At 55.7% G+C, this 19862-nt stretch overlaps 1 protein-coding gene across 1 annotated transcript in view; it reads left to right on the top strand.

Moving 5' to 3' along the window:
* MYT1L (myelin transcription factor 1 like) overlaps positions 1–19862 on the top strand; it is a 394605-nt gene that overhangs the window by 244060 nt on the left and 130683 nt on the right. The window contains exons 4-7 of the mRNA XM_069573812.1: positions 12149–12302; positions 16994–17048; positions 17232–17265; positions 17459–17521. Coding sequence (XP_069429913.1) covers positions 16994–17048; positions 17232–17265; positions 17459–17521 — 152 coding nt within the window. The 5' untranslated portion in view covers positions 12149–12302. The remainder of the gene's footprint in view (positions 1–12148; positions 12303–16993; positions 17049–17231; positions 17266–17458; positions 17522–19862) is intronic.

The following is a 19862-nucleotide window of genomic DNA, read 5'->3' as shown; positions in this document are numbered from 1 at the left end:
ACCTAGAAACAGGGGTTTGGTCAGGATATGTTGACACACAAACATTGTCAGATGCCAATAATTTTCTAAATTATGTGCAATTCTTCAGTTGGCAGTTTTTAAGATAATTTATTAGACCTATTTTTAATGAAATACAACCTAGATTATCTCATGCACAGGAAGGTAATTCTAACACATCGTTGAGGCACGGTGAGCCTGTGAAGTGAAGCTGTAACACTCGCGTGGGTGTGCCTGCATGCACAGCCTGACGTGGGCGTGGTCATATGTGTGCCAGCCCTGCACTCACGTAGCTTACCGCCACCTTAGTCTAAAGTGGAAACGACTGCCTTGGGTGATTACACATCTTTACAAAAATCACCTTTCGCCTTCTGATACATTTACAACAGGGTCCTTCACTCTGACCTGTTGAATACCTGGAAGCTTTCTCGAAAATTCTAAAATGTTAGAGCTGAAAAAGACTTTCAGAAAAACTTCCATTTTACAGATAAGGAAATTGAGGTTCAAAGGCTCTTGCTCAAAAAAAAAAATCCATCTGATCGCTCTGCTCTCAGGAGGGGTCCCTGACTGCAGACTGCTCTAGATGGACCACTAGTCGTCTCGGGGCTGCACGCAAGCCCTTCCAGGACCCTTGGGCCACTGACACGGCTTCTCATCCCGGCCGCGCCATTCCACAGTGACTGCAGCGTCTCCCCGGGCCATCCGCACCGTGAACGGGACCTTGCCTGGCTTGGCCACGTTGAGCCAGCCTCTGAAGGATGTTGCTGGTGATCATATGGTATCTCTCCTGTACATTACTCTCTTAATTTGCCTCCCTGATGTACGAACATAGTCAGCTCGTATCCGACCGCCGCGTTCTGTCCTGTGATGCTAGCAGTACCGCTGAATAAGCCGACGTAGTTTGCGGAAGCCTACTTAGCAGGCCCTCTTATCAGCGTGTTCGGCCAGCTGTCAGGGAGCTTCTGTCCTTCCAACCAGGTTTCTGGCCGCTCCCTGGTGACGCTGAGGCGAGCTTGCCTGTGTGTGGATTTCCTGCACGACCCCTCCCTCCGGGGCCCCTGTTTCCTTTGCTCGTGGCTTGACCCTTCCTGCTCAGTGAAAACCACTCACCCTTCGAGAGCACACCCACGAGGGCTGACTCTGCCCTTCCTCGGGGAGCGGGGGTGCTGGCTTCCTCAGCGGCCACCCCCAGGGCTCTGCCAGCAGCCGCGCGGGCGGGCATGTGCACCTCTCCTCTGGGGGTGGCCGTGTGGGGGGCAGGGGACAGCCAGCGCCTCCCCCTCTGCAGCAGCAGGGCTGACACGGAGGCCACCACGGAACCCAGGGGTCCCCCCACCTCTCAGCCTTGGGTCAGGAAGGCTGACCTCCGTGATCGGCGATGGCCAACCGTGGCCCCTGACCCAGTGCCAGAAGACGGACCTCTGAAAGCAGCCACAGCAGTCCAGCGAGAAACTGCAATTTCAGTGAGGCCAGCGCTTTTGGAGGGCGGTGGGAAATCAGCGCCTGGGGTCGCCCGGGGGCTCACGTGCACCTGCTCCTCCAGCCCTTCCTAATGCTGTCCTCCCAGCCCCTCCGGCCACCCCTCCCCCAGGGCAAGTGGGACACGAGGTCCGAGATCAGCACGGCCCCCAGAAACCCACCCAACCCTCCTCTGACCTGGTCAGGTGGACAGCAGAGGACACGGACGTGATCTGACTGTCACCCACAGGGTACCTGGAGAAAGGCTGGTTCAGACTGACAAAGGTCACATGCGGTGGGGACGGGACACTGGAGCTGGCCTGGTTTTGTTCTATCAGCAAAACTGGAAATCAGACGTTAAACCCTAATGCAGAACCCAGCTCGCTGCGGTGCCCGCTGCGGTGCCCAGTGAGGTCTAAGTACGAGGCGCTGGGCACTGCCCCTCTTTTAAAGCCCCAGGTGTGAGAAGACATGCCCTCACCCAGCTGCAGGCTTCTCCATCTCTCCCTGAGGCTCTGCCTGTCTTTGTCCTAATCAGGCACGTAATTGATTGGTTTAGATTTGTGTTCTGCTTCTTGTATCTTGCTCTGAATATCAGGTTTGAATATAATTGCCATAGGTCACACTACCTTGTTTAAAAAACCTATCCCATATGCAGGTTTGGGAGCTGGGTGACAGGAATGCTGTATGTAAATGGATGTAAATGGATGCTCCTGCCCCGTGGCGGCCGCAGGTGAGTCAGACAGCTGTCAGTCCTCACAGGCCAGCCCACCGGGAGCCCCCAGAGCTGCCAGCTCTGCCGGCTGCTGCATATTTATACACCCGTTGAAAACAATCCAATGGCTGTTCTTAAGAGATCTCAAAATTCCCCCAGTCTGTTCCCCTTGATGAGAAAAATCACGCTGCTGATCTTCCCAGTTATCTGTGCCTCCTTTTATGTAGAAAGCAGACTGGATGCCTCTGACATGTGCTGGGTTTTAAGGTGGTTTCAATTCAATAGATTCCACAGGGCACTTTTCGGTGTGAACCACCGTGCTGGGTAAATGTGATGGGGAGCACGTTTCAGGACCCCGCAGTTCAGTAGGCGGCACTGCCGTGGGGTTGGAACTCAGACCTCGGATGAGGGGGTTCCACATTCACGTCGGTTTTGGGGTGGACCACCCCAGGACTCCGAGCGGAAGGGACTTCTCAGCTAGACTCTGCTAAGCCTCAACTGAGAAAGCCAGTGAGACCCCCCGTCCCACTTCACCTCATCCTGAGTGTCATCTCATTTCCAGCCATCTTATAGGTGGGGTTTCTGCACAAGATTTTTAAAAGTTTTCCTGTGGTGAAAACAGCAAAGCGCTGAGGGTGGTTAAGACTGAGGGGTGGCTGGGGCCGAGGCAGTGCAGCCCAGAGCCCAGAAGGGTGGGGGCTGCAGGAGGGACAGGGGGAGGCCAGAGGGGAGCTTGGGAGTCGCCTCAGAGCTGAGCCCGAAAGACTGCAAAACCTTGCAGCTGACTGGAAACTCCAAGGGGCGTGGAGAGAGTCGACGGTGGTTTTCTGCTCAAGGAAAGTGACTGCGAAGGTCAGGATGGTGTGGGCAAACCTGGGCGATACGTCTGAGGAGCCCCTGGATTTCTGGGTTGAGGGATGCGGCAGACACTTGGAATTCAGGAGAAGCATGACGGGAAAGCAGGCTCGGAGGTAAAACTTTGTGTTGTTTAATTAGAGGTAAGAGTTAAATTCATGCAGTAAAGAAATTGCCAAGGGTGAGGCGAGAGGCTCAGGAGCAGAATCTTGGGGGTGTCTCAATTTGGGGATAGAAAGCACAGCTTGGAAATTAGGCGGTGGGTTGCTTCAGCCGCAGAAAGAAGGGGCCCCCAGGCCAGCAAGAGGACCATGTGTCCGGTGCTGCCTGAGAAAGACTCGGGGTTTGGTGGGCTTGAGAAGACACCTCAGTGAGAGCCGACGGGAGGCCCAGTGTGTTAATGCTGTGTCTGCAGTCAGGATCAAAAATTTCAGAATTATTTGAAATTGGCATTTGTTTTGAGGCAAGTATTTTTAAATCAGTGTAAAATATCTTCTCAGTAGAGAGTCCAAGTTTGCCAGATATAAGGAAAGCGAGTTGGCAAGAAAGCGTTTGCCTTGAATTTTTGTTTTAATTGAGAGACTTTAAAATTAGGTGGTTTCGAAGATTCCTAAGGCAGCCAGTCATGTTTAATCTTATCAGAGCTTCACGTTTCTCTTCAAAGGATGGCCTCACCTCAGGAAACAGATCCGTGTTGGTTTTAACGCCTGTGGCTGAAGGCGCAGGTTGATTGTGAGTCTGGACCAGAGGGTCGCAGAACCTCCGAGCAGGAGGAGCGCTCACTGGGAGCTTTCCCGGGCCCCCTGCCGTCCGACTGGGCGCTGCCCGCTGTCCGAAAAGGAAAAGAAGCCATGCGTCCTCAGGGACAAGACCCGGCGCTTCGCCACATGGTCACGGCCGCGGGTCTCCTCTGCCCCAGGCCTCTGGGCCGCGCGAGCCTTCACACGCGGGCCCGCAGGGGCGGAGACAGGACAGGCTCGGAACACAGCCCGCGGGTGTGGGGAAGCCATAGGCAGGGCCCAGGCAGGGCCCAGGCAGGGCCCAGGCCGCCCCGGGCGAGACGCCGGAGAGAACCCGAGGGCTGCTCCGGACACGCGGGCGCGGTCCAGCCTCTCCCAGAGGCTCGCGCCCGCACAGAGCTCGCCCGGGGCCGCAGAGATGCCCGCACAGAGCTTGCCTGGGGCTGCAGAGATGCGCGCACAGAGTTCGCCCGGGGCCGCAGAGATGCCGCAGGCCCTGTGCCCCTGCGTCCCTGCGCGCACAGAGCTCGCCCAGGGCCGCAGAAGTGCCCGCACAGAGCTCGCCCGGGGCCGCAGAGATGCCCGCACAGAGCTCGCCCGGGGCCGCAGAGATGCCGCAGGCCCTGTGCCCCTGCGTCCCTGCGCGCACAGAGCTCGCCCAGGGCCGCAGAAGTGCCCGCACAGAGCTCGCCTGGGGCTGCAGAGATGCGCGCATAGAGCTCGCCCGGGGCCGCAGAGATGCCGCAGGCCCTGTGCCCCTGCGTCCCTGCCAGGCCCCCGAGGCCCTTCACCTCCACCGCCTCTGGGCACCTGCGCCCCAGCACCTTCCCTCCACGCCCTGACCCGCTGCTGACCCTCAGGGATTCACTGCGGGAGCCACAGCCCCTGAGCACTGCCCGGTAGGACTTAATCCTCCTTCGGGTCATGGACAAGGCTGAGACTGACAAGGAACTGTGGGAAAGAAAGATAAATAAGTGATGTTCCAGGATGTGCTCTTTGCAGTCACACCCACCATTCCGCAGAGACAGCTGGACAGTTTCTGGGGCTTGATCTGAGGGTTAAAGGGCAATCTGAAGTTTGCCTAAAAATGCCCCTCGGCCTGGAAGGTGGAACCAGGGTCACGGGCCTCATGGTTGGATGTGACTGTGACCTTTCACCTTTAGCTCCACCAAAATGAACAGCCCTCAAAGGGGGTCGTCGGTGGTGGCTTTTAAGTAGTGAGGAGGGTCAAGTGGGGTAGAGCCATCTTCCCTGATCCCAGTGATGGAGGGGCGGGGCCGCGGAGGGGCGGGGCCTCGGAGGCCTGTGATTGCGCTCAGCAGCTGGGGCAGCCCCGGGCCTAAACAACACGCTCAGTGTCTCATGGTTTGGAGGACAGGCTCGTACCCAGGACCCAAGCTCAGGCTGGGCTGGTTCCTCCCGAGGCCGCGGGGAGGAGGGGGTGCCCCAGGCCCCTCCCCCAGCCTCTGGGGCTTTGCCGACGACCTTCAGCGCCCTTGACTTGCAGACGCATCGCCAGAGCCCTGAGTAACCGTCCGAAGACCCTCTCCCTGCTGGCGTTGCTGTGCCCACGTTCCCCGTTCTATCAGAACACCAGTGACGCTGGAGCAGCCCACCCTATCCCGTGTGCCCTCACCCCCACTTGATCTGCAGCGGCTCTGATTACAGTCAAGGCCGCGCTCCCAGGTCTGGGGACTAGGACTTCCACCCACGACCTTTTGAGACCCAACTCAACCCTGTCAGCCAGGCTGAGCGAGACTTCGACGGCCCTTGATGCTGATGGTGGCGATCCCACAGCACCGGAAGCTGCTCCCGCGTGGGTCTGGTGCTGAGCATCTTGGTTGTCACCTCACTTAACTTCCCACCACCTGACGGGCAGGATTTGGACCCACGTCAGGAAGAGAACCCGGGACTCGGAGCAGCTGGGTCCACAGACCTCAAGCCTGGGGGCCGCTGATCAGGGCAGAACCCGAGGCTGCTTAACAAAAACCGACTCACTCTCCCCACTCACTCGAGAGGATGCGTGAGAAACCCACCGCCTTCTGTGTTGCTGGGAATTAGGCTGCTCTCTCATCTCCACCATCCTGGGGACGCGTGCCGGGAGGAGAAGGTGGGGAGTGGGCGGCGGAGCAACGCGGCGTGTGTCGGGTGTGCTCAGGGAAGGGAAGCCGCAGGGATGCGGCCACAGCGACTCCACGCTGAGTCCTGGGGCCTCGGAGCCGAACAGCAGCTGCTGGTCTTCCTCCTGGGACACGGACTTGGCTCGGCCCTCTCCTCAAAGGGGCAGGTGTCAGCTGCTGGGGGCCTGTGGACTCTTTATCACCACCCCCTTCAGATCATTTAAGCAGGTAGATGCTGCGTAATTGCCATCGGCATCCTGAAGTCCACACCAAGACAGCTAGGGGCTGCCCTAACCCAAGGTAACCTGGCTGCTCAGTGTGTGAACATCAGAGCTGAGAATGACTTGGGGGACCAGACACTCGGGATGCACAGGACAGCTGGTCCTGTGTGGCTTCAAGCTTTTATATTGTGCAAATAAGTCAGTAAATATTAACATAAGCACAGGTCCATCCTACACCACTGTCCAGCAGGCCTGCTCCTCGCTCGACTCTAATGGCGTTTTCCTCCTCTTGTCTTTATACTTGACCTGCACATAAGTCCCCCCACCCACCCCCGGAGGCCACCTGGCCATCAGCACCTGCCGCGGCTGTCCTGCAAGCTCCCGGGTGCCCTTGACTTCTGCAGAACCCTGTGCCCCGGGGGAGCAGGCTGGCCCAGAGTGTGTGGCGAGCGTCCTTGTACTCAGTCCCCACCCGGCTTGGGTTGGGCTTGAGAGGCAGGAGGGGGAGTCCCCTGGTCCATCTGAGGTTCCCAGGGGACCTCCCCAAGGGCCCTGCCCGCCCCCGCCCCTCACTCTCCCTCCCCAGCCCTCTCCCCGCTCAATCCCGCCCTCCCAGGCATTGACCATCTATCCCGCCAGGGTCCCCTGAGCAGTGTTGCTGGCTGGCTCTGTCCTTGCCATCCCCAGCACTCGACAGATGCCTGATGGGACACGCTCCCCACACCTCGTTTCTGGAGGATCTAGTCACTTAATTCTCACCAGGCTGCAGCTGAACCACAGTGCGTGCGAGCGCTTCTTTCTCAGCTGGTCCCATGGAAGGATGTGGGGCGTGTCCATGTCACCAGCCTCGTAGCCATTTTGAGATTCCTCCTCTCGTCCGGCCTGGTCGGACGGCAGTGACCACACGGATGCTGGGGTCCCCACGGGGCTGCTCCGACCTTGCCTGGAGGAGCTTCCTCGGCAGAAGGGGCTGAAGACGCTCCTTCAAAGGGCTGTCGAGAAGCAGGGGCACCACACGTCCTCGGTGCGCTGTTTCCTGTAAATGTCCAGAATGTGAAAGGAGGGTCCTGCACCACTTCAAACACACGAGGAAGCAAGCTGTTACGCTCCCAAGTGGCGATGCGCTTTTTGTCAGAAATAACGGCACAAAGGAGAAGACGTGAGTGAGAAGACGGGAGAGAGGACGTATGATGTGAGTTCTGGGGTAAAAAGGGTCACGAGACGCCGGGGGAGCTCAGTGAGGACCCCTGAGCCCGCCTGGCGGTGGGGCTGCCCTTGCCTCACCCAGAGGGGGACAGGGACTGCGTCTGAGGAGAGAGATGGTCCTCTTGTGAAGACAATCACCAAAATAAATGCAAACGTGTAACCGAGGCAGAAGCCAGTTTGGGCATATAAAATAGGACTCTTGAAATTTTAAAATGCAGTTGAGGAACTGAAAGATATATTTGGAAAAACTTTCTGAAAGATGGAGAAGAAAGATAAAGAATGAAAAGAAAAAGAAAAGGCCGAGCATAATAAGATCTACGTATCAGCAGGATGCCTGAGTGCTACGTGCTAAGTCGCTTCAGTCCTGTCCGTTTCTTTGTGACCCCACGGACTGTAGCCCTCCAGGCTCCTCTGTCCGTGGGATTCTCCAGGCAAGAACACTGGAGGGGGTTGCCAGGCCCTCCTCCAGGGGACCTTCCCGACCCGGGGGTCGAACCTGGGCCTTCTGCTTGCAGGTGAATTCTTTACCGCTGGGCTACTGGGAAAGCCCTGTCAGGACGATACTTGTGACGGTTCAAATGCACTCAGCAGACATTCACAACACACACACACACAGTAAAGACGATAAAGAAGTCAAAAAGGAAGGAAGGAAGAAGCACTTTCTCAGCAACCAGCAGGCTTCACCTCGTGTGTGCACCGAGCGCTGAGCAGCAGGAGCGGAGAACGGGGTCCTCAGTGACCCGCGTGCCCGGGTCGAGGGCGAGTGCGAGGCCAGAAGGCCGGCACTGCTGGCAACGAGGTGGAGCAGAAACCCAGGGAGGGGCCCTCGCCCCGCCCTGGTGCCTGAGGGTGAGGGGCAGGCGAGGCCTTGAGAGCCCCCTGGGAGCTGCGTCTCCTCCTCGAGCGCGCTCGGTGCAGACACGTGCGATGCACGATTTTCAAAAGCAATAATAATAATAATAATCCCTCTGAGACTCTGATTTCCTAAATAAATGTCCCAGAGGGAATGTCTGCCCCTGACTTTTACACTTGATCTTAGGGAGAAGACCAAAAAGGGATGCCATTGACTTTTTTTTTTTTTTTTTTTGCCATTGACTTTCAATGTTAAAGAAAGAAAAAAAAACAAGCTTGGCTTCCGCGAAGATGGAATCCGTTTGGTTCTGAATCCTGGCGGCACCCGGGCAGGACGCCTGACCCAGCCGTGGCCGCAGGAGTGGGTGCGGGTGGAACTCGGCCTGTCCCTGGGAGGGAACCTCTGTCTTCCTGCAGCAGAGCCTCTGGTCTGGCCGCAGGGAGCCGCCTCCTAGTTCAATGACGTCAGCGTGCGCCCTCCAGGGGCTCCGTGGCCTTGACACCTCTGCTCTCCTACGTCCTCTGAAGCGCGACTCTGGTTTCCAGAGCATGTGCCGCAGGTTTATGTGAGAAGTGGAGCAAATCAGAATCTCAGACCCAGTGTAACTTATGCTGGGGATAGGAGCTGACCCATAATTACCAGCTTGCTTGCCACGTGTTCATATATAACTTAATTGTTTAATTTTTAATTATTATGAGCTATTTATATGTAGATTTCTTGACAGCGTTGCTCACACTGAGTTGAATATTTGCTGCTTGTAAAGTGTTCTTATAGCCATAGTTTTAGAAAATTATTTTAGAAAGGCCAGCACCCACATATGGCATAGTATCGAAACTGAGTGTGTTGCCAATGTACTGACTTGTTTTAATCTGTGTTTTAGTAGATTTGAAAAGTGAAAGTATTAGTTGGTTGGTCGTGTCTGACTCTGTGACCTAATGGACTGTAGCCTGCCAGGCTTCTCCATCCATGGGATTCTCCAGGCCAGAATACTGGAGTGGGTAGCTATTCCCTCCTCCAGGGGATCTTCCCAACCCAGGGATCGAACCCATATCTCTGTATTGAAGGTGGATTCTTTACCATCTGAGGCCACCAGGGAACCCTTCAGTGGATTATGTTCCCAGTACCTATTGGAGTGATAGGTATGGAATTTCTATTTTGCCCAAACCTACTGTTTAAAGTTTGGGGGGATTTTTTTTTCAGTTCTTTCATCCTCTCTTTTTCTTTACACCCAAAATAAACTAGTTTTTGCATATTATAGGTACCACTCTGCTGATCTAACTCTTCATTATTCTTTCTTCTGTGGTTCCCTGAAACTCACATAGCAATGTCGTATCTATCTTGTTTTATACTGAATCACCCAAGTCTAGCAGAGTGCAGGCGAGTGAGCCCCCTAGAAATGCTAGTTAATTAAAGACATCCCCATTTAGGAGCTATTTACATCACCGTGGCTGTAAATGAGAAAGTGGAACTCAGAGATACTATGTAGGCATCCTAGTGAATATATATACAGTGATGCTATGTAAACTTGCTGCCATTCACTGAGCCTTTATGGTTAGCTAGATCCTTCTTGTGTATTACCTAATTTAGAGATTGAAAAATTCCAGGAAATTCATGCTTATGAACAACGAGCTCAGATTAAGAGGAAGTAAGTGGTAGTGCTTTTGTGAGCCAAGTTCTTTTGACTTCAGAGCTTTTAACCATTAAACATTTTACTGGTCACTTGTAGAACATAATCTGCCCAGTTAGATTTAGGATTCATCCTGCACCAGTGCCCAGGAGTACTATCTTCCTTTTACCGTCTCTCGCTTCCTTTTTCTTTTCTCTGTCAACCAAGCCGTTTTAACCAGCCCTGGGTGCGGCACCCAAGACAAAGACGGGTGATTTGGCTGCTCCAGAGTCTTGGGGACCCGAGTGCTGAGCCCTGGGACAGATGAAGCAGGAGAGTTTGGGGAAAGGTATCCCAAGGAGGAGACGGGGGGATGTTCTTTTGTTCTAAATGGCAAAGTTGAAAAGAAGAAAGACAAATCTGGTCTAATTCCTTTCTCTTTCTGGGAATTTATGAATTTAAGTCCTCTGCGGTCTGTGTCCTTGTGTTCCTGGCAAGACACACAGGTGCAGACTCTCAGTCCTTGTCTGTGTGATGAAATCAGGCCTTGAGGAGATTAAGTGTGAAAGGCAAGGATTTATAGCTCAGCCCTAAGGTCAACAGAAGCAGACAGGGCGGTGGGCTCCCAGGTAACGGAAGGATGGCTGAGTTCCAAGGACAGTGACCCAAATGCCTCTGACTCTTATTTGACTCAACTACCTAGTTGCCTGTTGTTCAAAACAGGAATTACAAAGTTAGTTGATGTCCCACTTGAGCATTTTGCTATTGTCTATGACAAACCATTAGTGTGCCCAGAGGTTTTCAGTTCCTATAAAACAGGAGTGGGGGGCAGTGGGCCCTTCAGAATGACAAGCCAGTATGACAGAGTGTCCGCGGCACCTGGTGGGGCGAAAGTCACCACCCGAAGGCTCATCTGGGACCCTAGGACCCGATTTCCAGTCCTGGTCTCAGCCGTTCCAGTTCTTCCCATGGTGGGGGCAAAGAGGGGGCAGTGTGAATACCCAGCAGCCCTGGGACAGTCCCTGCCTGGGAGGGGGGAAGGTGACGGTGTGCACACCCGGCAGCCCTGGGACAGTCCTTGCCTGGCGGGGACTGGGGGTTATGGTGTGAACACCCGGGAGCCCTGGAGATTCCTTGCCTGGTGGTGGTGGGCGGGGCAGTGTGAACACCCAGCAGCCCTGGGACAGTCCTGCCTGGTGGGGACTGGGGGTTATGGTGTGAACACCCGTGAGCCCTGGAGATTCCTTGCCTGGTGGGGCATGGGGGAGGCGCTGTGAACACCCCGCAGCCTTGGGACAGTCCTGCCTGGTGGGGGGAGGGGGACGGTGTGCACACCTGGCAGCCCTGGGACAGCCCTAGACCTTCAAGCAAGTGTGCGCGGATTCTCCATGGCTCTCCCAACAGCTAACTGTGGAGCTTTGAGGAAGTGTCTCAACCTCTCGGAGTGTGGGTTTCTTCACTCAGAAAGTTAGGGTCGTTTGGCTGACAGGTAAATGATGTAATGGACAAGAAAGTGGTGTTGAGCAGAGTCCCCTGGCTCCACAGACGTCACAGAGACCAGCCTTGTCTGATAGCCCCTGAGCCCCTGGAGAAGTCACAGACTGAATGAGCAGGGGTCACCCTCAGATGCTGGTTTGGAATGACCTTGCCGTGCGCCAGGGCCTGCTCCTGCCCCAGACGTGGAAAGGAGAATCCAGTAAGGAGGTCTGGAGGGCTCGGCACTGGTCCCCCAGACCAGGAGTTCTAGAACCTTCTCAGTTGGAGAATGTCCCCAGCCTGCATAGATGACTTGGCTAGCAGGGAACAAGTCTTCCCAGACAACCCAAGGGAGACCCTTTCTTGGAGTCTAAGCAGGAGCCCCAAGTCCAGAAGGACACTTCTCTCGGGGACCATTGTCCATCGATAGGACAGCAGGGAAAGCCCTCGGGAAAGCTGGAGGGCCCATGGAGGCTGCAGGGGGCTCGTGGTGGCTGCAGAGGTTCCGTGGAGGCTGCAGGGGGCCCATGGAGGCTGCAGGGGGCTCGTGGTGGCTGCAGGGGGCCCATGGTGGCTGCAGGGGGCCCGTGGTGGCTGCAGGGGGCCCATGGAGGCTGCAGGGGGCCCGTGGAGGCTGCAGGGGGCCCGTGGTGGCTGCAGGGGGCCCGTGGAGGCTGCAGGGGGCCCGTGGTGGCTGCAGGGGGCCCGTGGTGGCTGCAGGGGGCCCGTGGTGGCTGCAGGGGGCCCGTGGTGGCTGCAGGGGGCCCATGGTGGCTGCAGAGGTTCTGTGGAGGCTGCAGGGGGTCTGTGGAGGCTGCAGGGGGCGCATCCTCTACTCGCCTGCCCTCTTGGTGTCATCACAAGTCACTAGGTGCTTCACCATGTGGCCCCTGTTTTGTAGATGGAGAAATCGAGGCACAGAGAAATTAAGTGACTTCGCCACAGTCGCAGGCTGGGGAGGACCCGGACCAGAGCAGAGAGACCTGACTGTGGGCCTGTGTCCTGCCCACGGAGTCACGCTGCCTCCATTCCTGGGAGAGAAGACTTCCTGCAAGGTAACCCCGCTTCCCCGGCAGCTACTCAAGGATGCCTACATCCATCATCTCTGGTTCTCGCTGATCTTTCCTGGTAGATTTCTTATGAACCCAAACTTCCCAGAGTCTGCATTGAGATGAGGAAGCAGCTTCCATCATGTGAAGCTGTGCGTGGAGCTGGGTCTCGGTTACCTAGGAGACGGAGACCGGGGACAGGGCAGCTGGCGGGAATGGCTCCACTCAGCTTGATCCTCAAGCTTGGTGGTGCCAGAAGCACCTCGTTTCTCTTCATTACACCTTTCCTGACTATCTCACCGCCACACAGGTCCCACCGCCACCTGCTGCCTCCTCCCCGCCTGATGATACTAGAGCAGTGAGTGGCCGCAGGTTGGGGGCAGCGGGCGAGAGGCAGGGCCAGCTAATGGCTGATGACAAAGGGGCCTGCTTGTGAGTGGCCGGGGAGTGGAGGAGGGAGCTGGGAGCTGAGGCTCTGGGTCAAGTCTGAGCTGCCCACCGCGGAGGCCAAAGCCCCAGGGTCCCTCCTCCCTGTCTGCGCAGACGGAGAGCGTGATGGTGGGGAACGCGGGTCAGGGGGACAGTGGTCCTCACGCTCTTGGACCCTGCGTCCAGCCCCTCCTGGGGACACAGCTATGGCCTGGAAGTTGCTCAGCCTCCAAAGCTTGATGGAGTCTGTGAATGTACAGCTTTTTGGTGCAGCTAATATTCTGTTATCTTCAGTATGGCTCAACCTGACCAGTGTGCCTTTTACTACGGGGATCAAATAATACAATAAGTCCTGCTTCTGGATGTAAAGTTCGCAGTATTCACTGAGTCATCCTACGGCTTTCATTGGCTCAACAGTAAATTTCTTGCATTCTAGGCTTTCAGTATAAAACCGTTCAAAGCTCCCCAAAAAACCTCTCTTTATTTTTAAAATAAACATTGGGCTTAAAATTTTTTTTTAATGTATGCTGAAATAGTTCCTTCATGGTGATTTTTCTAAGCATGACTCACTAGAGAGAGAATCAGAAACGCAGGCAGTGGTACCCGGTTGCCCCTTCCCCAGGCCCAGGGGAGTCCAGAGCCCGCACGTAGGCCAGAAAGCCTACAGACACCACTTCCGCGTCACCAGTGAAGCTCCTACAGCTCCAGTCTCAGTCCCACCCGAAGAGCAAACTCAAAGCACAGCTTGCCTGAACTTCCGATGGAAGAGGCTGGGTGACCATCGGCGGGGTGGGCACGGGGCAGGGGACCTGCAGGGGCAGGGGCCTCGCCCACACTCCCGGTGTAGACCTGGGCAGTGCAGACCCCCGCACACCTCGTGCCCTGAACGGTGCGCACCTGGCTGAACCTGAGCCTCTCTGGGAGTTTCCGGACATCGAAACGTGCGGGAGAGGGGAGTGTGCCTGTCTCACTGTTTCACTCAGCGGCCCCCCGGCGGGTGGAGGAGAGACTCCCCCAGCGCTTTGCTAGGCGTGGTCTACAAGTTGCCTCCTGCAGCCTCCACAGAGAGGAGGCTTGCTCTTCTCCAAGAACGTATGAAGTATTTATATGCATGTGTTCTTCAAACTGAAGTATAGCTGGGGCTTTCCTGGTGGCTCAGCCAGTAAAGAATCTGCCTGCAATGCAGGAGATTCAAGTTCAATCCCTGGGTCGGGAAGATCCCCTGGGGAAGGGAATGGCTATCCACCCCAGTACTCTTGCCTGGAGAATCCCATGCACAGAGGGGCCTGGGGGCACCTAGTCTGTGGGGTCACAAGGAGTCAGACGTGACTGAGCAACTAACACTTCCATGGTTAATTTACAATGTTGAGCTGGGAGTGTACAGAAGAGTGACTCAGCTACACGTAAATCTGCGTGCGTTCTGTTTTCAGATTCTGTTCCCTTATGTGGGATTCAGTCCCCTGTGCTATATAGTAGGCCCTTGTGGGTTATCCACTTTATATATAGTTGTGTGTGTATGTTTATCCCAGTATTCATGGAGGCTTATTTCTCAGAGAGCAAAACACACCACAGAGCCGGGAGCTCAAACAGGGCTGGCCCTGGAATAAACAGAGCGGTCCGCAGAGGGACCAGCTGGGATGGAACCTGCCCACAAAAAGAGGCGCGTGTTAGTGGGGGGCTGGTATTCATTGAGGGGTTAGTTGCAGGATTAACTATCCACCTACAAGAAAATAAGTTTGTCCCCAATATATACGATAAAGGATTAAACCCTAAATGTAAAACATAGAGCAGTTCTTAGGCAACTAGCAAGTGAGCCAAGGCTTTCGACTCCATGCTCACAGAGTGATGGCCTCCATGCCCTGTGGTGACAACTCCCCCCACCCCCGCCCGCCCCAGGTGATAGCCCAGGCTTATTTCAGGTGCAGCAGGAGCATACGTGACCAGGGGGAATCTCCCCCTCCATGGCGTGACCGGCCACGCCCCTCTGAAGCTCTGTGAGGTCCGCACCCCCGGTAACCCTGAGCGCCCAGGGCCCCTGAACTGCCCAGGGCCTTTGCACATCCTGTTCCCTCACCTAAAATATCTGCCCCAGCCCCTTTTTTTAACTTGAAACCTGAAGTTTTCCCTTAAAGCTCAGCACACATTTCAAACACTAAATGAGCTGTGCTTTTTATTATATGTATTTTTACTACTCTGCACACACAGAGTGATGAGTAGGTATTTGTTGATATGAAGGCTCAGGCCAGAGATGGCCCTGTTCTCCTGGGATTCTCTGCAGAGTCTCGGCTTGCTGTAGCCTTGCTCCAACAGCAGGTCCAGCGGGTCTTTCTGTAACGTCAGCTAGCAGAGTCACAGGAGTCTGACTAGTCTTCTCCCGATTCTGACGCTTCTTGTCATAAATTGTGGAGGTGAATTCTGCATCCGTGGTGTCTCCCTTTTATTTTAATTTTTTTAAAATTGTTGGCGTACACCTGAGTTACTTGTATTAATTTCCTATATTAATTCCTGTATTAATTTCTGTTGGTGGTGGTTTAGTCACTAAGTCATGTCCGACTCTTGTAAACCCATGGACTGCAGCCCTCCAGGCTCCTCTGTCCACGGGACTCTCCAGGCAAGGATACTGGAGTGGGTTGCCATTTCCTCCTCCAGGGGATCTTCCCCAACCAGGAATCAAACCTGGTTCTCCTGCATTGCAGGCATATTCTTTACCTACAGAGCTATGAGGGAAGCCCAATTAATTTCTGCTGTACAGCCAATGACTCGGTTATAGACACAGATAAATAGATAACAGATTATTTTTCGTATCGCTTCCCATTATGGTTTATCGCAGGATATTGAAGTCTCCTGTGCTATCCAATAGGACCTTGTTGTCTGTCTGTGCCGAACATTAGTGGAAAAGTTTGCACCTACTAATCCCAAACTCCCATCCTCCCCCCCCCCAACCCCTGCACACAGGAGCTTTTGCCACGTCTCTTCCACCTAGACGGAGAAGGCAAAGGCACCCCACTCCAGTACTCTTGCCTGGAAAATCCCATGGACGGAGAAGCCTGGTGGGCTGCAGTCCATGGGGTCACTAAGAGTCAGACATGACTGAGCGACTTCACTTTCACTTTTCACTTTCATGTATTGGAGAAGGAAATGGCAGCCCACTCCAGTGCTCTTGCCTGGAGAATCCCAGGGACGGGGGAGCCTGGTGGGCTGCAGTCCATGGGGTTGAGAAGCGTCGGACACGACTGAAGTGACTTAGCAGCAGCAGCAGCAGCTCCCACCCAGAACACAGCTCTCACCACACTGGTACGTGTGTGTGCCCAGTCACTTTGGTCGTGTCCAACTCTTTGCGACTCTGTGGACTGTAGCCCGCCAGACTCCTCTGTCTATGGGATTTTCCAGGCAAGGATACTGGAGTGGGTTGCCATTCCCTTCTCCAGAGGATCTTCCCGACCCAGAGATTTGAAGCCCCGTCTCCTGCTGGACAGGCTGGCAGAGGCGCAGGCCAGAGTGGGGTCTGGCGAGGGGGCTGCTGTCGTCCCTGCTCTTGTCTTGTCGGCCCTTCTGAGGTGCTGCGCGGCGCTCTGCAACGAGCGGTGTCGCTGTGTTTAAGTGACTTGCCTTCACCCGTCCCGCAGTGTGCTCTTGACCCAAGGAGGAAGTGTAGACGGCGGCGGTTTTCGGGGCCCTGCGCCAACGCTGCCACACGGATGATCTTGGGCAAGTCCCGGGTAAAGGGAGCAGAATATAGATGCCACCCTTACAGAGTTGTGTGAGGATTGTGCAAGGTAGTAGACAGAGACACCCTGTGACCTCCAAGTGTAAGTCCTGCCATGACCACCAGGAGGGGCCATGACCCTGGAAAGCTACCTGATGGTTCAGACCAAGGTGGCTGCAGCCGCCCACAGGGCTAGACCACAGAGAGAGCAGCCGCCAGGAGAGAGCATGTCCTCCTGACACCCCCCACTTCCCACGTTCGTCCCTGACCAGATTACACACTTCAGCCACAAGGAGAAGGCGGACACTACGTGTGAGCGTTTTTCCTTCCTGCAAACGTCACCGCTGTCTATTGTATTCTCCATATGAGTACAACTCAGGTTGACTGACCCCCATGTGTCCTCATTAAAGTCTTCCCCTGCAGGACCAAGGTCTTGCTTGTTATTTTTAAACATCGCGGGTAGACTGCCTGGCCCTTCCCCAGTGGCCGACCCCCCTTCACAGAGGGACATTGTCCCTAAGACCCCAGCAGGGAGCACGCTGACTGCCTTTTCTCCCTGCAGATGGAGGTGGACGCCGAGGAGAAGCGGCATCGCACGCGGTCCAAAGGGGTCCGAGGTACGCCCGTGCCTCCCGGCCCCCAGGGCCCTGCTGGGGTCACCTCCGTCCTGCAGAAGCCCTCAGGCTGGGCCTCTGGGTGGTTGTCTGTGGCCCGGGCGGGCGCAGGGCGGTGGGGCACGGCGGTGGAGGGGGAATCTAGCGATGGAAGAGAAATGAGCGTCTCTTTTCCTCTCTCTGCAGTTCCCGTGGAGCCCGCCATCCAGGAGCTGTTCAGGTCAGTGGTCCGCACGTGTGCCCAGCGGGGGTTCAGAGAACGCACCCCTTGATTGAGAGCGGGCTTCCGCGCTCCCCGGGCCCGGGGCTGCCCCCGCCCCCGCCCCCGTGGCCGGCCTTCCCTGTGAGTCCGCGCCCCCGCCCCCGGCCCGCCGTCCAGGGGCACCTGAGTGACCCGTCCCTTCCTCTTGCAGCTGTCCCACCCCCGGCTGTGACGGCAGCGGCCACGTCAGCGGAAAGTACGCGCGACACAGGAGGTAAGGCCGCGGGCTCGGTGCGGGGCCGCGTGACTGGCGGGCGCCGCCTCGGCGAGGCTCCCCGCGCGCCCGGGCCCGGGGCCCTTGGCGAGGCTCCCTGCACCTGGGCCTGGGGCCCTTGGCGAGGCTCCCCGCGCGCCCGGGCCCGGGGCTCTGGGAGCCGCTCGGACTGCCGCCTGGGGCAGCGTTTGCCCGCGCGGGGGACAGGCGGGGTCGGCGCCTGCCCCTGGCTCGCGGGGGGCCGGGTGTCTTGTCCTGCTTTCTCCTTCCGTAGCTCAGGATGGTGACCCTCGGGTGGTGAAGGGCGGCCTTCCTGGTCTTTCGGCGGGAGCTCGACCCGTCCGGGGGAGGAAGGCCAGGCCCCAGGCGGCCGCGGGGGACGGTCTGGGCTGGAAGGGCCAGGCCGGGCCAAGCTCCAGGGGCTCATGGGCTCTAGGGCTCAGGTGATGTTGCTCGTTAGCCCAGATTTCAGAGACACCGGGAGCACGGGGCGGGGAGGGGCTTGTGGCGACGAGGCTTCAGCCGAGGCTGCAGGGCAGGGGCAGGTGGCCGGAAGGTTCTCGTCTGGGGGGCCCCCGCCCTGTGGTAGGAGGCAGCTTCCCCTTTCTGCGGAAGGTCGCGGCCCTGGTGCGTCAGAAGCGTGCACCGGCCAGGGCTCACCTGTGGCCAACTCCCGGTGCCCGGGCTGTGAGCCCGTCACCCGGCCGAGCAGCCTCCAGGGGCCGCGCCCGGGTTCATGGGCCCAGGTGCTGCGGCAGGTGCTCCAGCCCCAGGCGACAGTCCTCGCGGCCTCGCCCACTATTTCCTTTTCAGCTGAGCGCTAATTTACCGGTGAAATCAAGCAATTATGATGATTGTCCTTCAGCAAAATCAAGGGGAAATTACAAATTACTCCAGAATCCCCCGTGCTAGCGTTTAGGGAGGCAGGGAATTCTAATGGGCACCCACAATGAAACGGTTTCAGGCTGGAGGAACAGCTAGCCATGCTTAAGAGAATTGTGTGACTTAAGTTATTATATTTAATGTATTATATTATCATCTTACTGTGCAAAATTATCGAATTATCTGATTTAAATACATGGCTTATTTCAAGTATTTGCTATTTGATGAAGGAGTGTATATGTAAATTCTTTTTTGAAAATCCTGTTTTTAAAACCTGACCGGTTTATGTTTACGATGGAGAAAACCAAGTTAGCCAACTATGAGTGATTTTTTCCCCTGATCATCTCATGTGTGCATGCCCGCTAAGTCACTTCTGGTGTGTCCTACTCTTTGCAACCTACGGACCACAGCCCACCAGGATCCGCTGTCCATGGGGTTCTCCAGGCAACAATACTGGAGTCGGTTGCCATGTTCTCCTTGGGAACTTCCCGACCCAGGGATTGGACCGGGGTCTCCGACCTCTCCTGTATTGGCAGGCGAGTTCTTTACCAGTAGCTCCACCTGGGACGCCCAGTCATCTCATGATTAATCAATAGTTAAACTTGATTATATTGCTGCTAGAAGGAATGATTAAATTTGGCTAAAAAGTTTTAATTAGATGTCAGCTGGTTTTAATTAGGAGTCATAACCACACTTCTGCAGGAATACTCATGAATCTCGCAAAGAATTGACTCAAGCCTTTGCATTTCTACCCACAGTGCTCCTGTGACCGTGGACCCCATGATGGGTCCTGTGGGAGGCGGGCTGTGGGCACCTCCTCCCCGGGGTCCTCTTCCTGTACAGAAGATGGTGCTTAGGCTGAGGCTGGGCCAGCTGAAGGCAGCCAGGCTCCACCCTCCTCTGAGACTCGATGCTGATGAGAGCACAGAAAGCCCTCAATTGTGCAGGAGCGAAGTAGATGAAATTTTAGGGAATATTCACAGAAGCAGCCAAACTGGAAAATTTTAAAACAAAAATAATTTTAATTTTTAAATTTAAAATGGCGCTATTTTTACCGTGAATCATAACGTATACAGTTATTGGAATTTCCACTGTTTTACTAGTGAAAGGGGTTAGTGAATCAGGAGGCGTATTGGGGGCCCCAGGACACAGACTGTCGGCTCAGTCTCCTCTTTGCCACTAGTGACCGGGGGCTTTGGATGAATTATTTACCTTTTGTATGTCCTTGGTCACTCGGTCGCGTCCGACTGTTTGTGACCCCGTGGACTATAGCCCACCAGGCTCCTCTGTCCGTAGGATTTTCCAGGCAAGAATCCTGGAGTGGGTTGCCATTTCCTCTTCTGAGGGATCTTCCCCACCCAGAGATCAAGGATCAAATGCTCATCTCTTGTATCTCCTGCATCGGCAGGCAGATTCTTTACCATTAGCGCCACCTGTACTGGCTTCAGTTTCTTCGGTT

This window comes from Ovis canadensis, chromosome 2 (genome assembly GCF_042477335.2).
Source record: "Ovis canadensis isolate MfBH-ARS-UI-01 breed Bighorn chromosome 2, ARS-UI_OviCan_v2, whole genome shotgun sequence".
Classification (NCBI taxonomy): Eukaryota; Metazoa; Chordata; class Mammalia; order Artiodactyla; family Bovidae; genus Ovis; species Ovis canadensis.
Note: the sequence above shows the minus strand (reverse complement) of the source record. Positions and strands in the feature narration are given on the sequence as shown.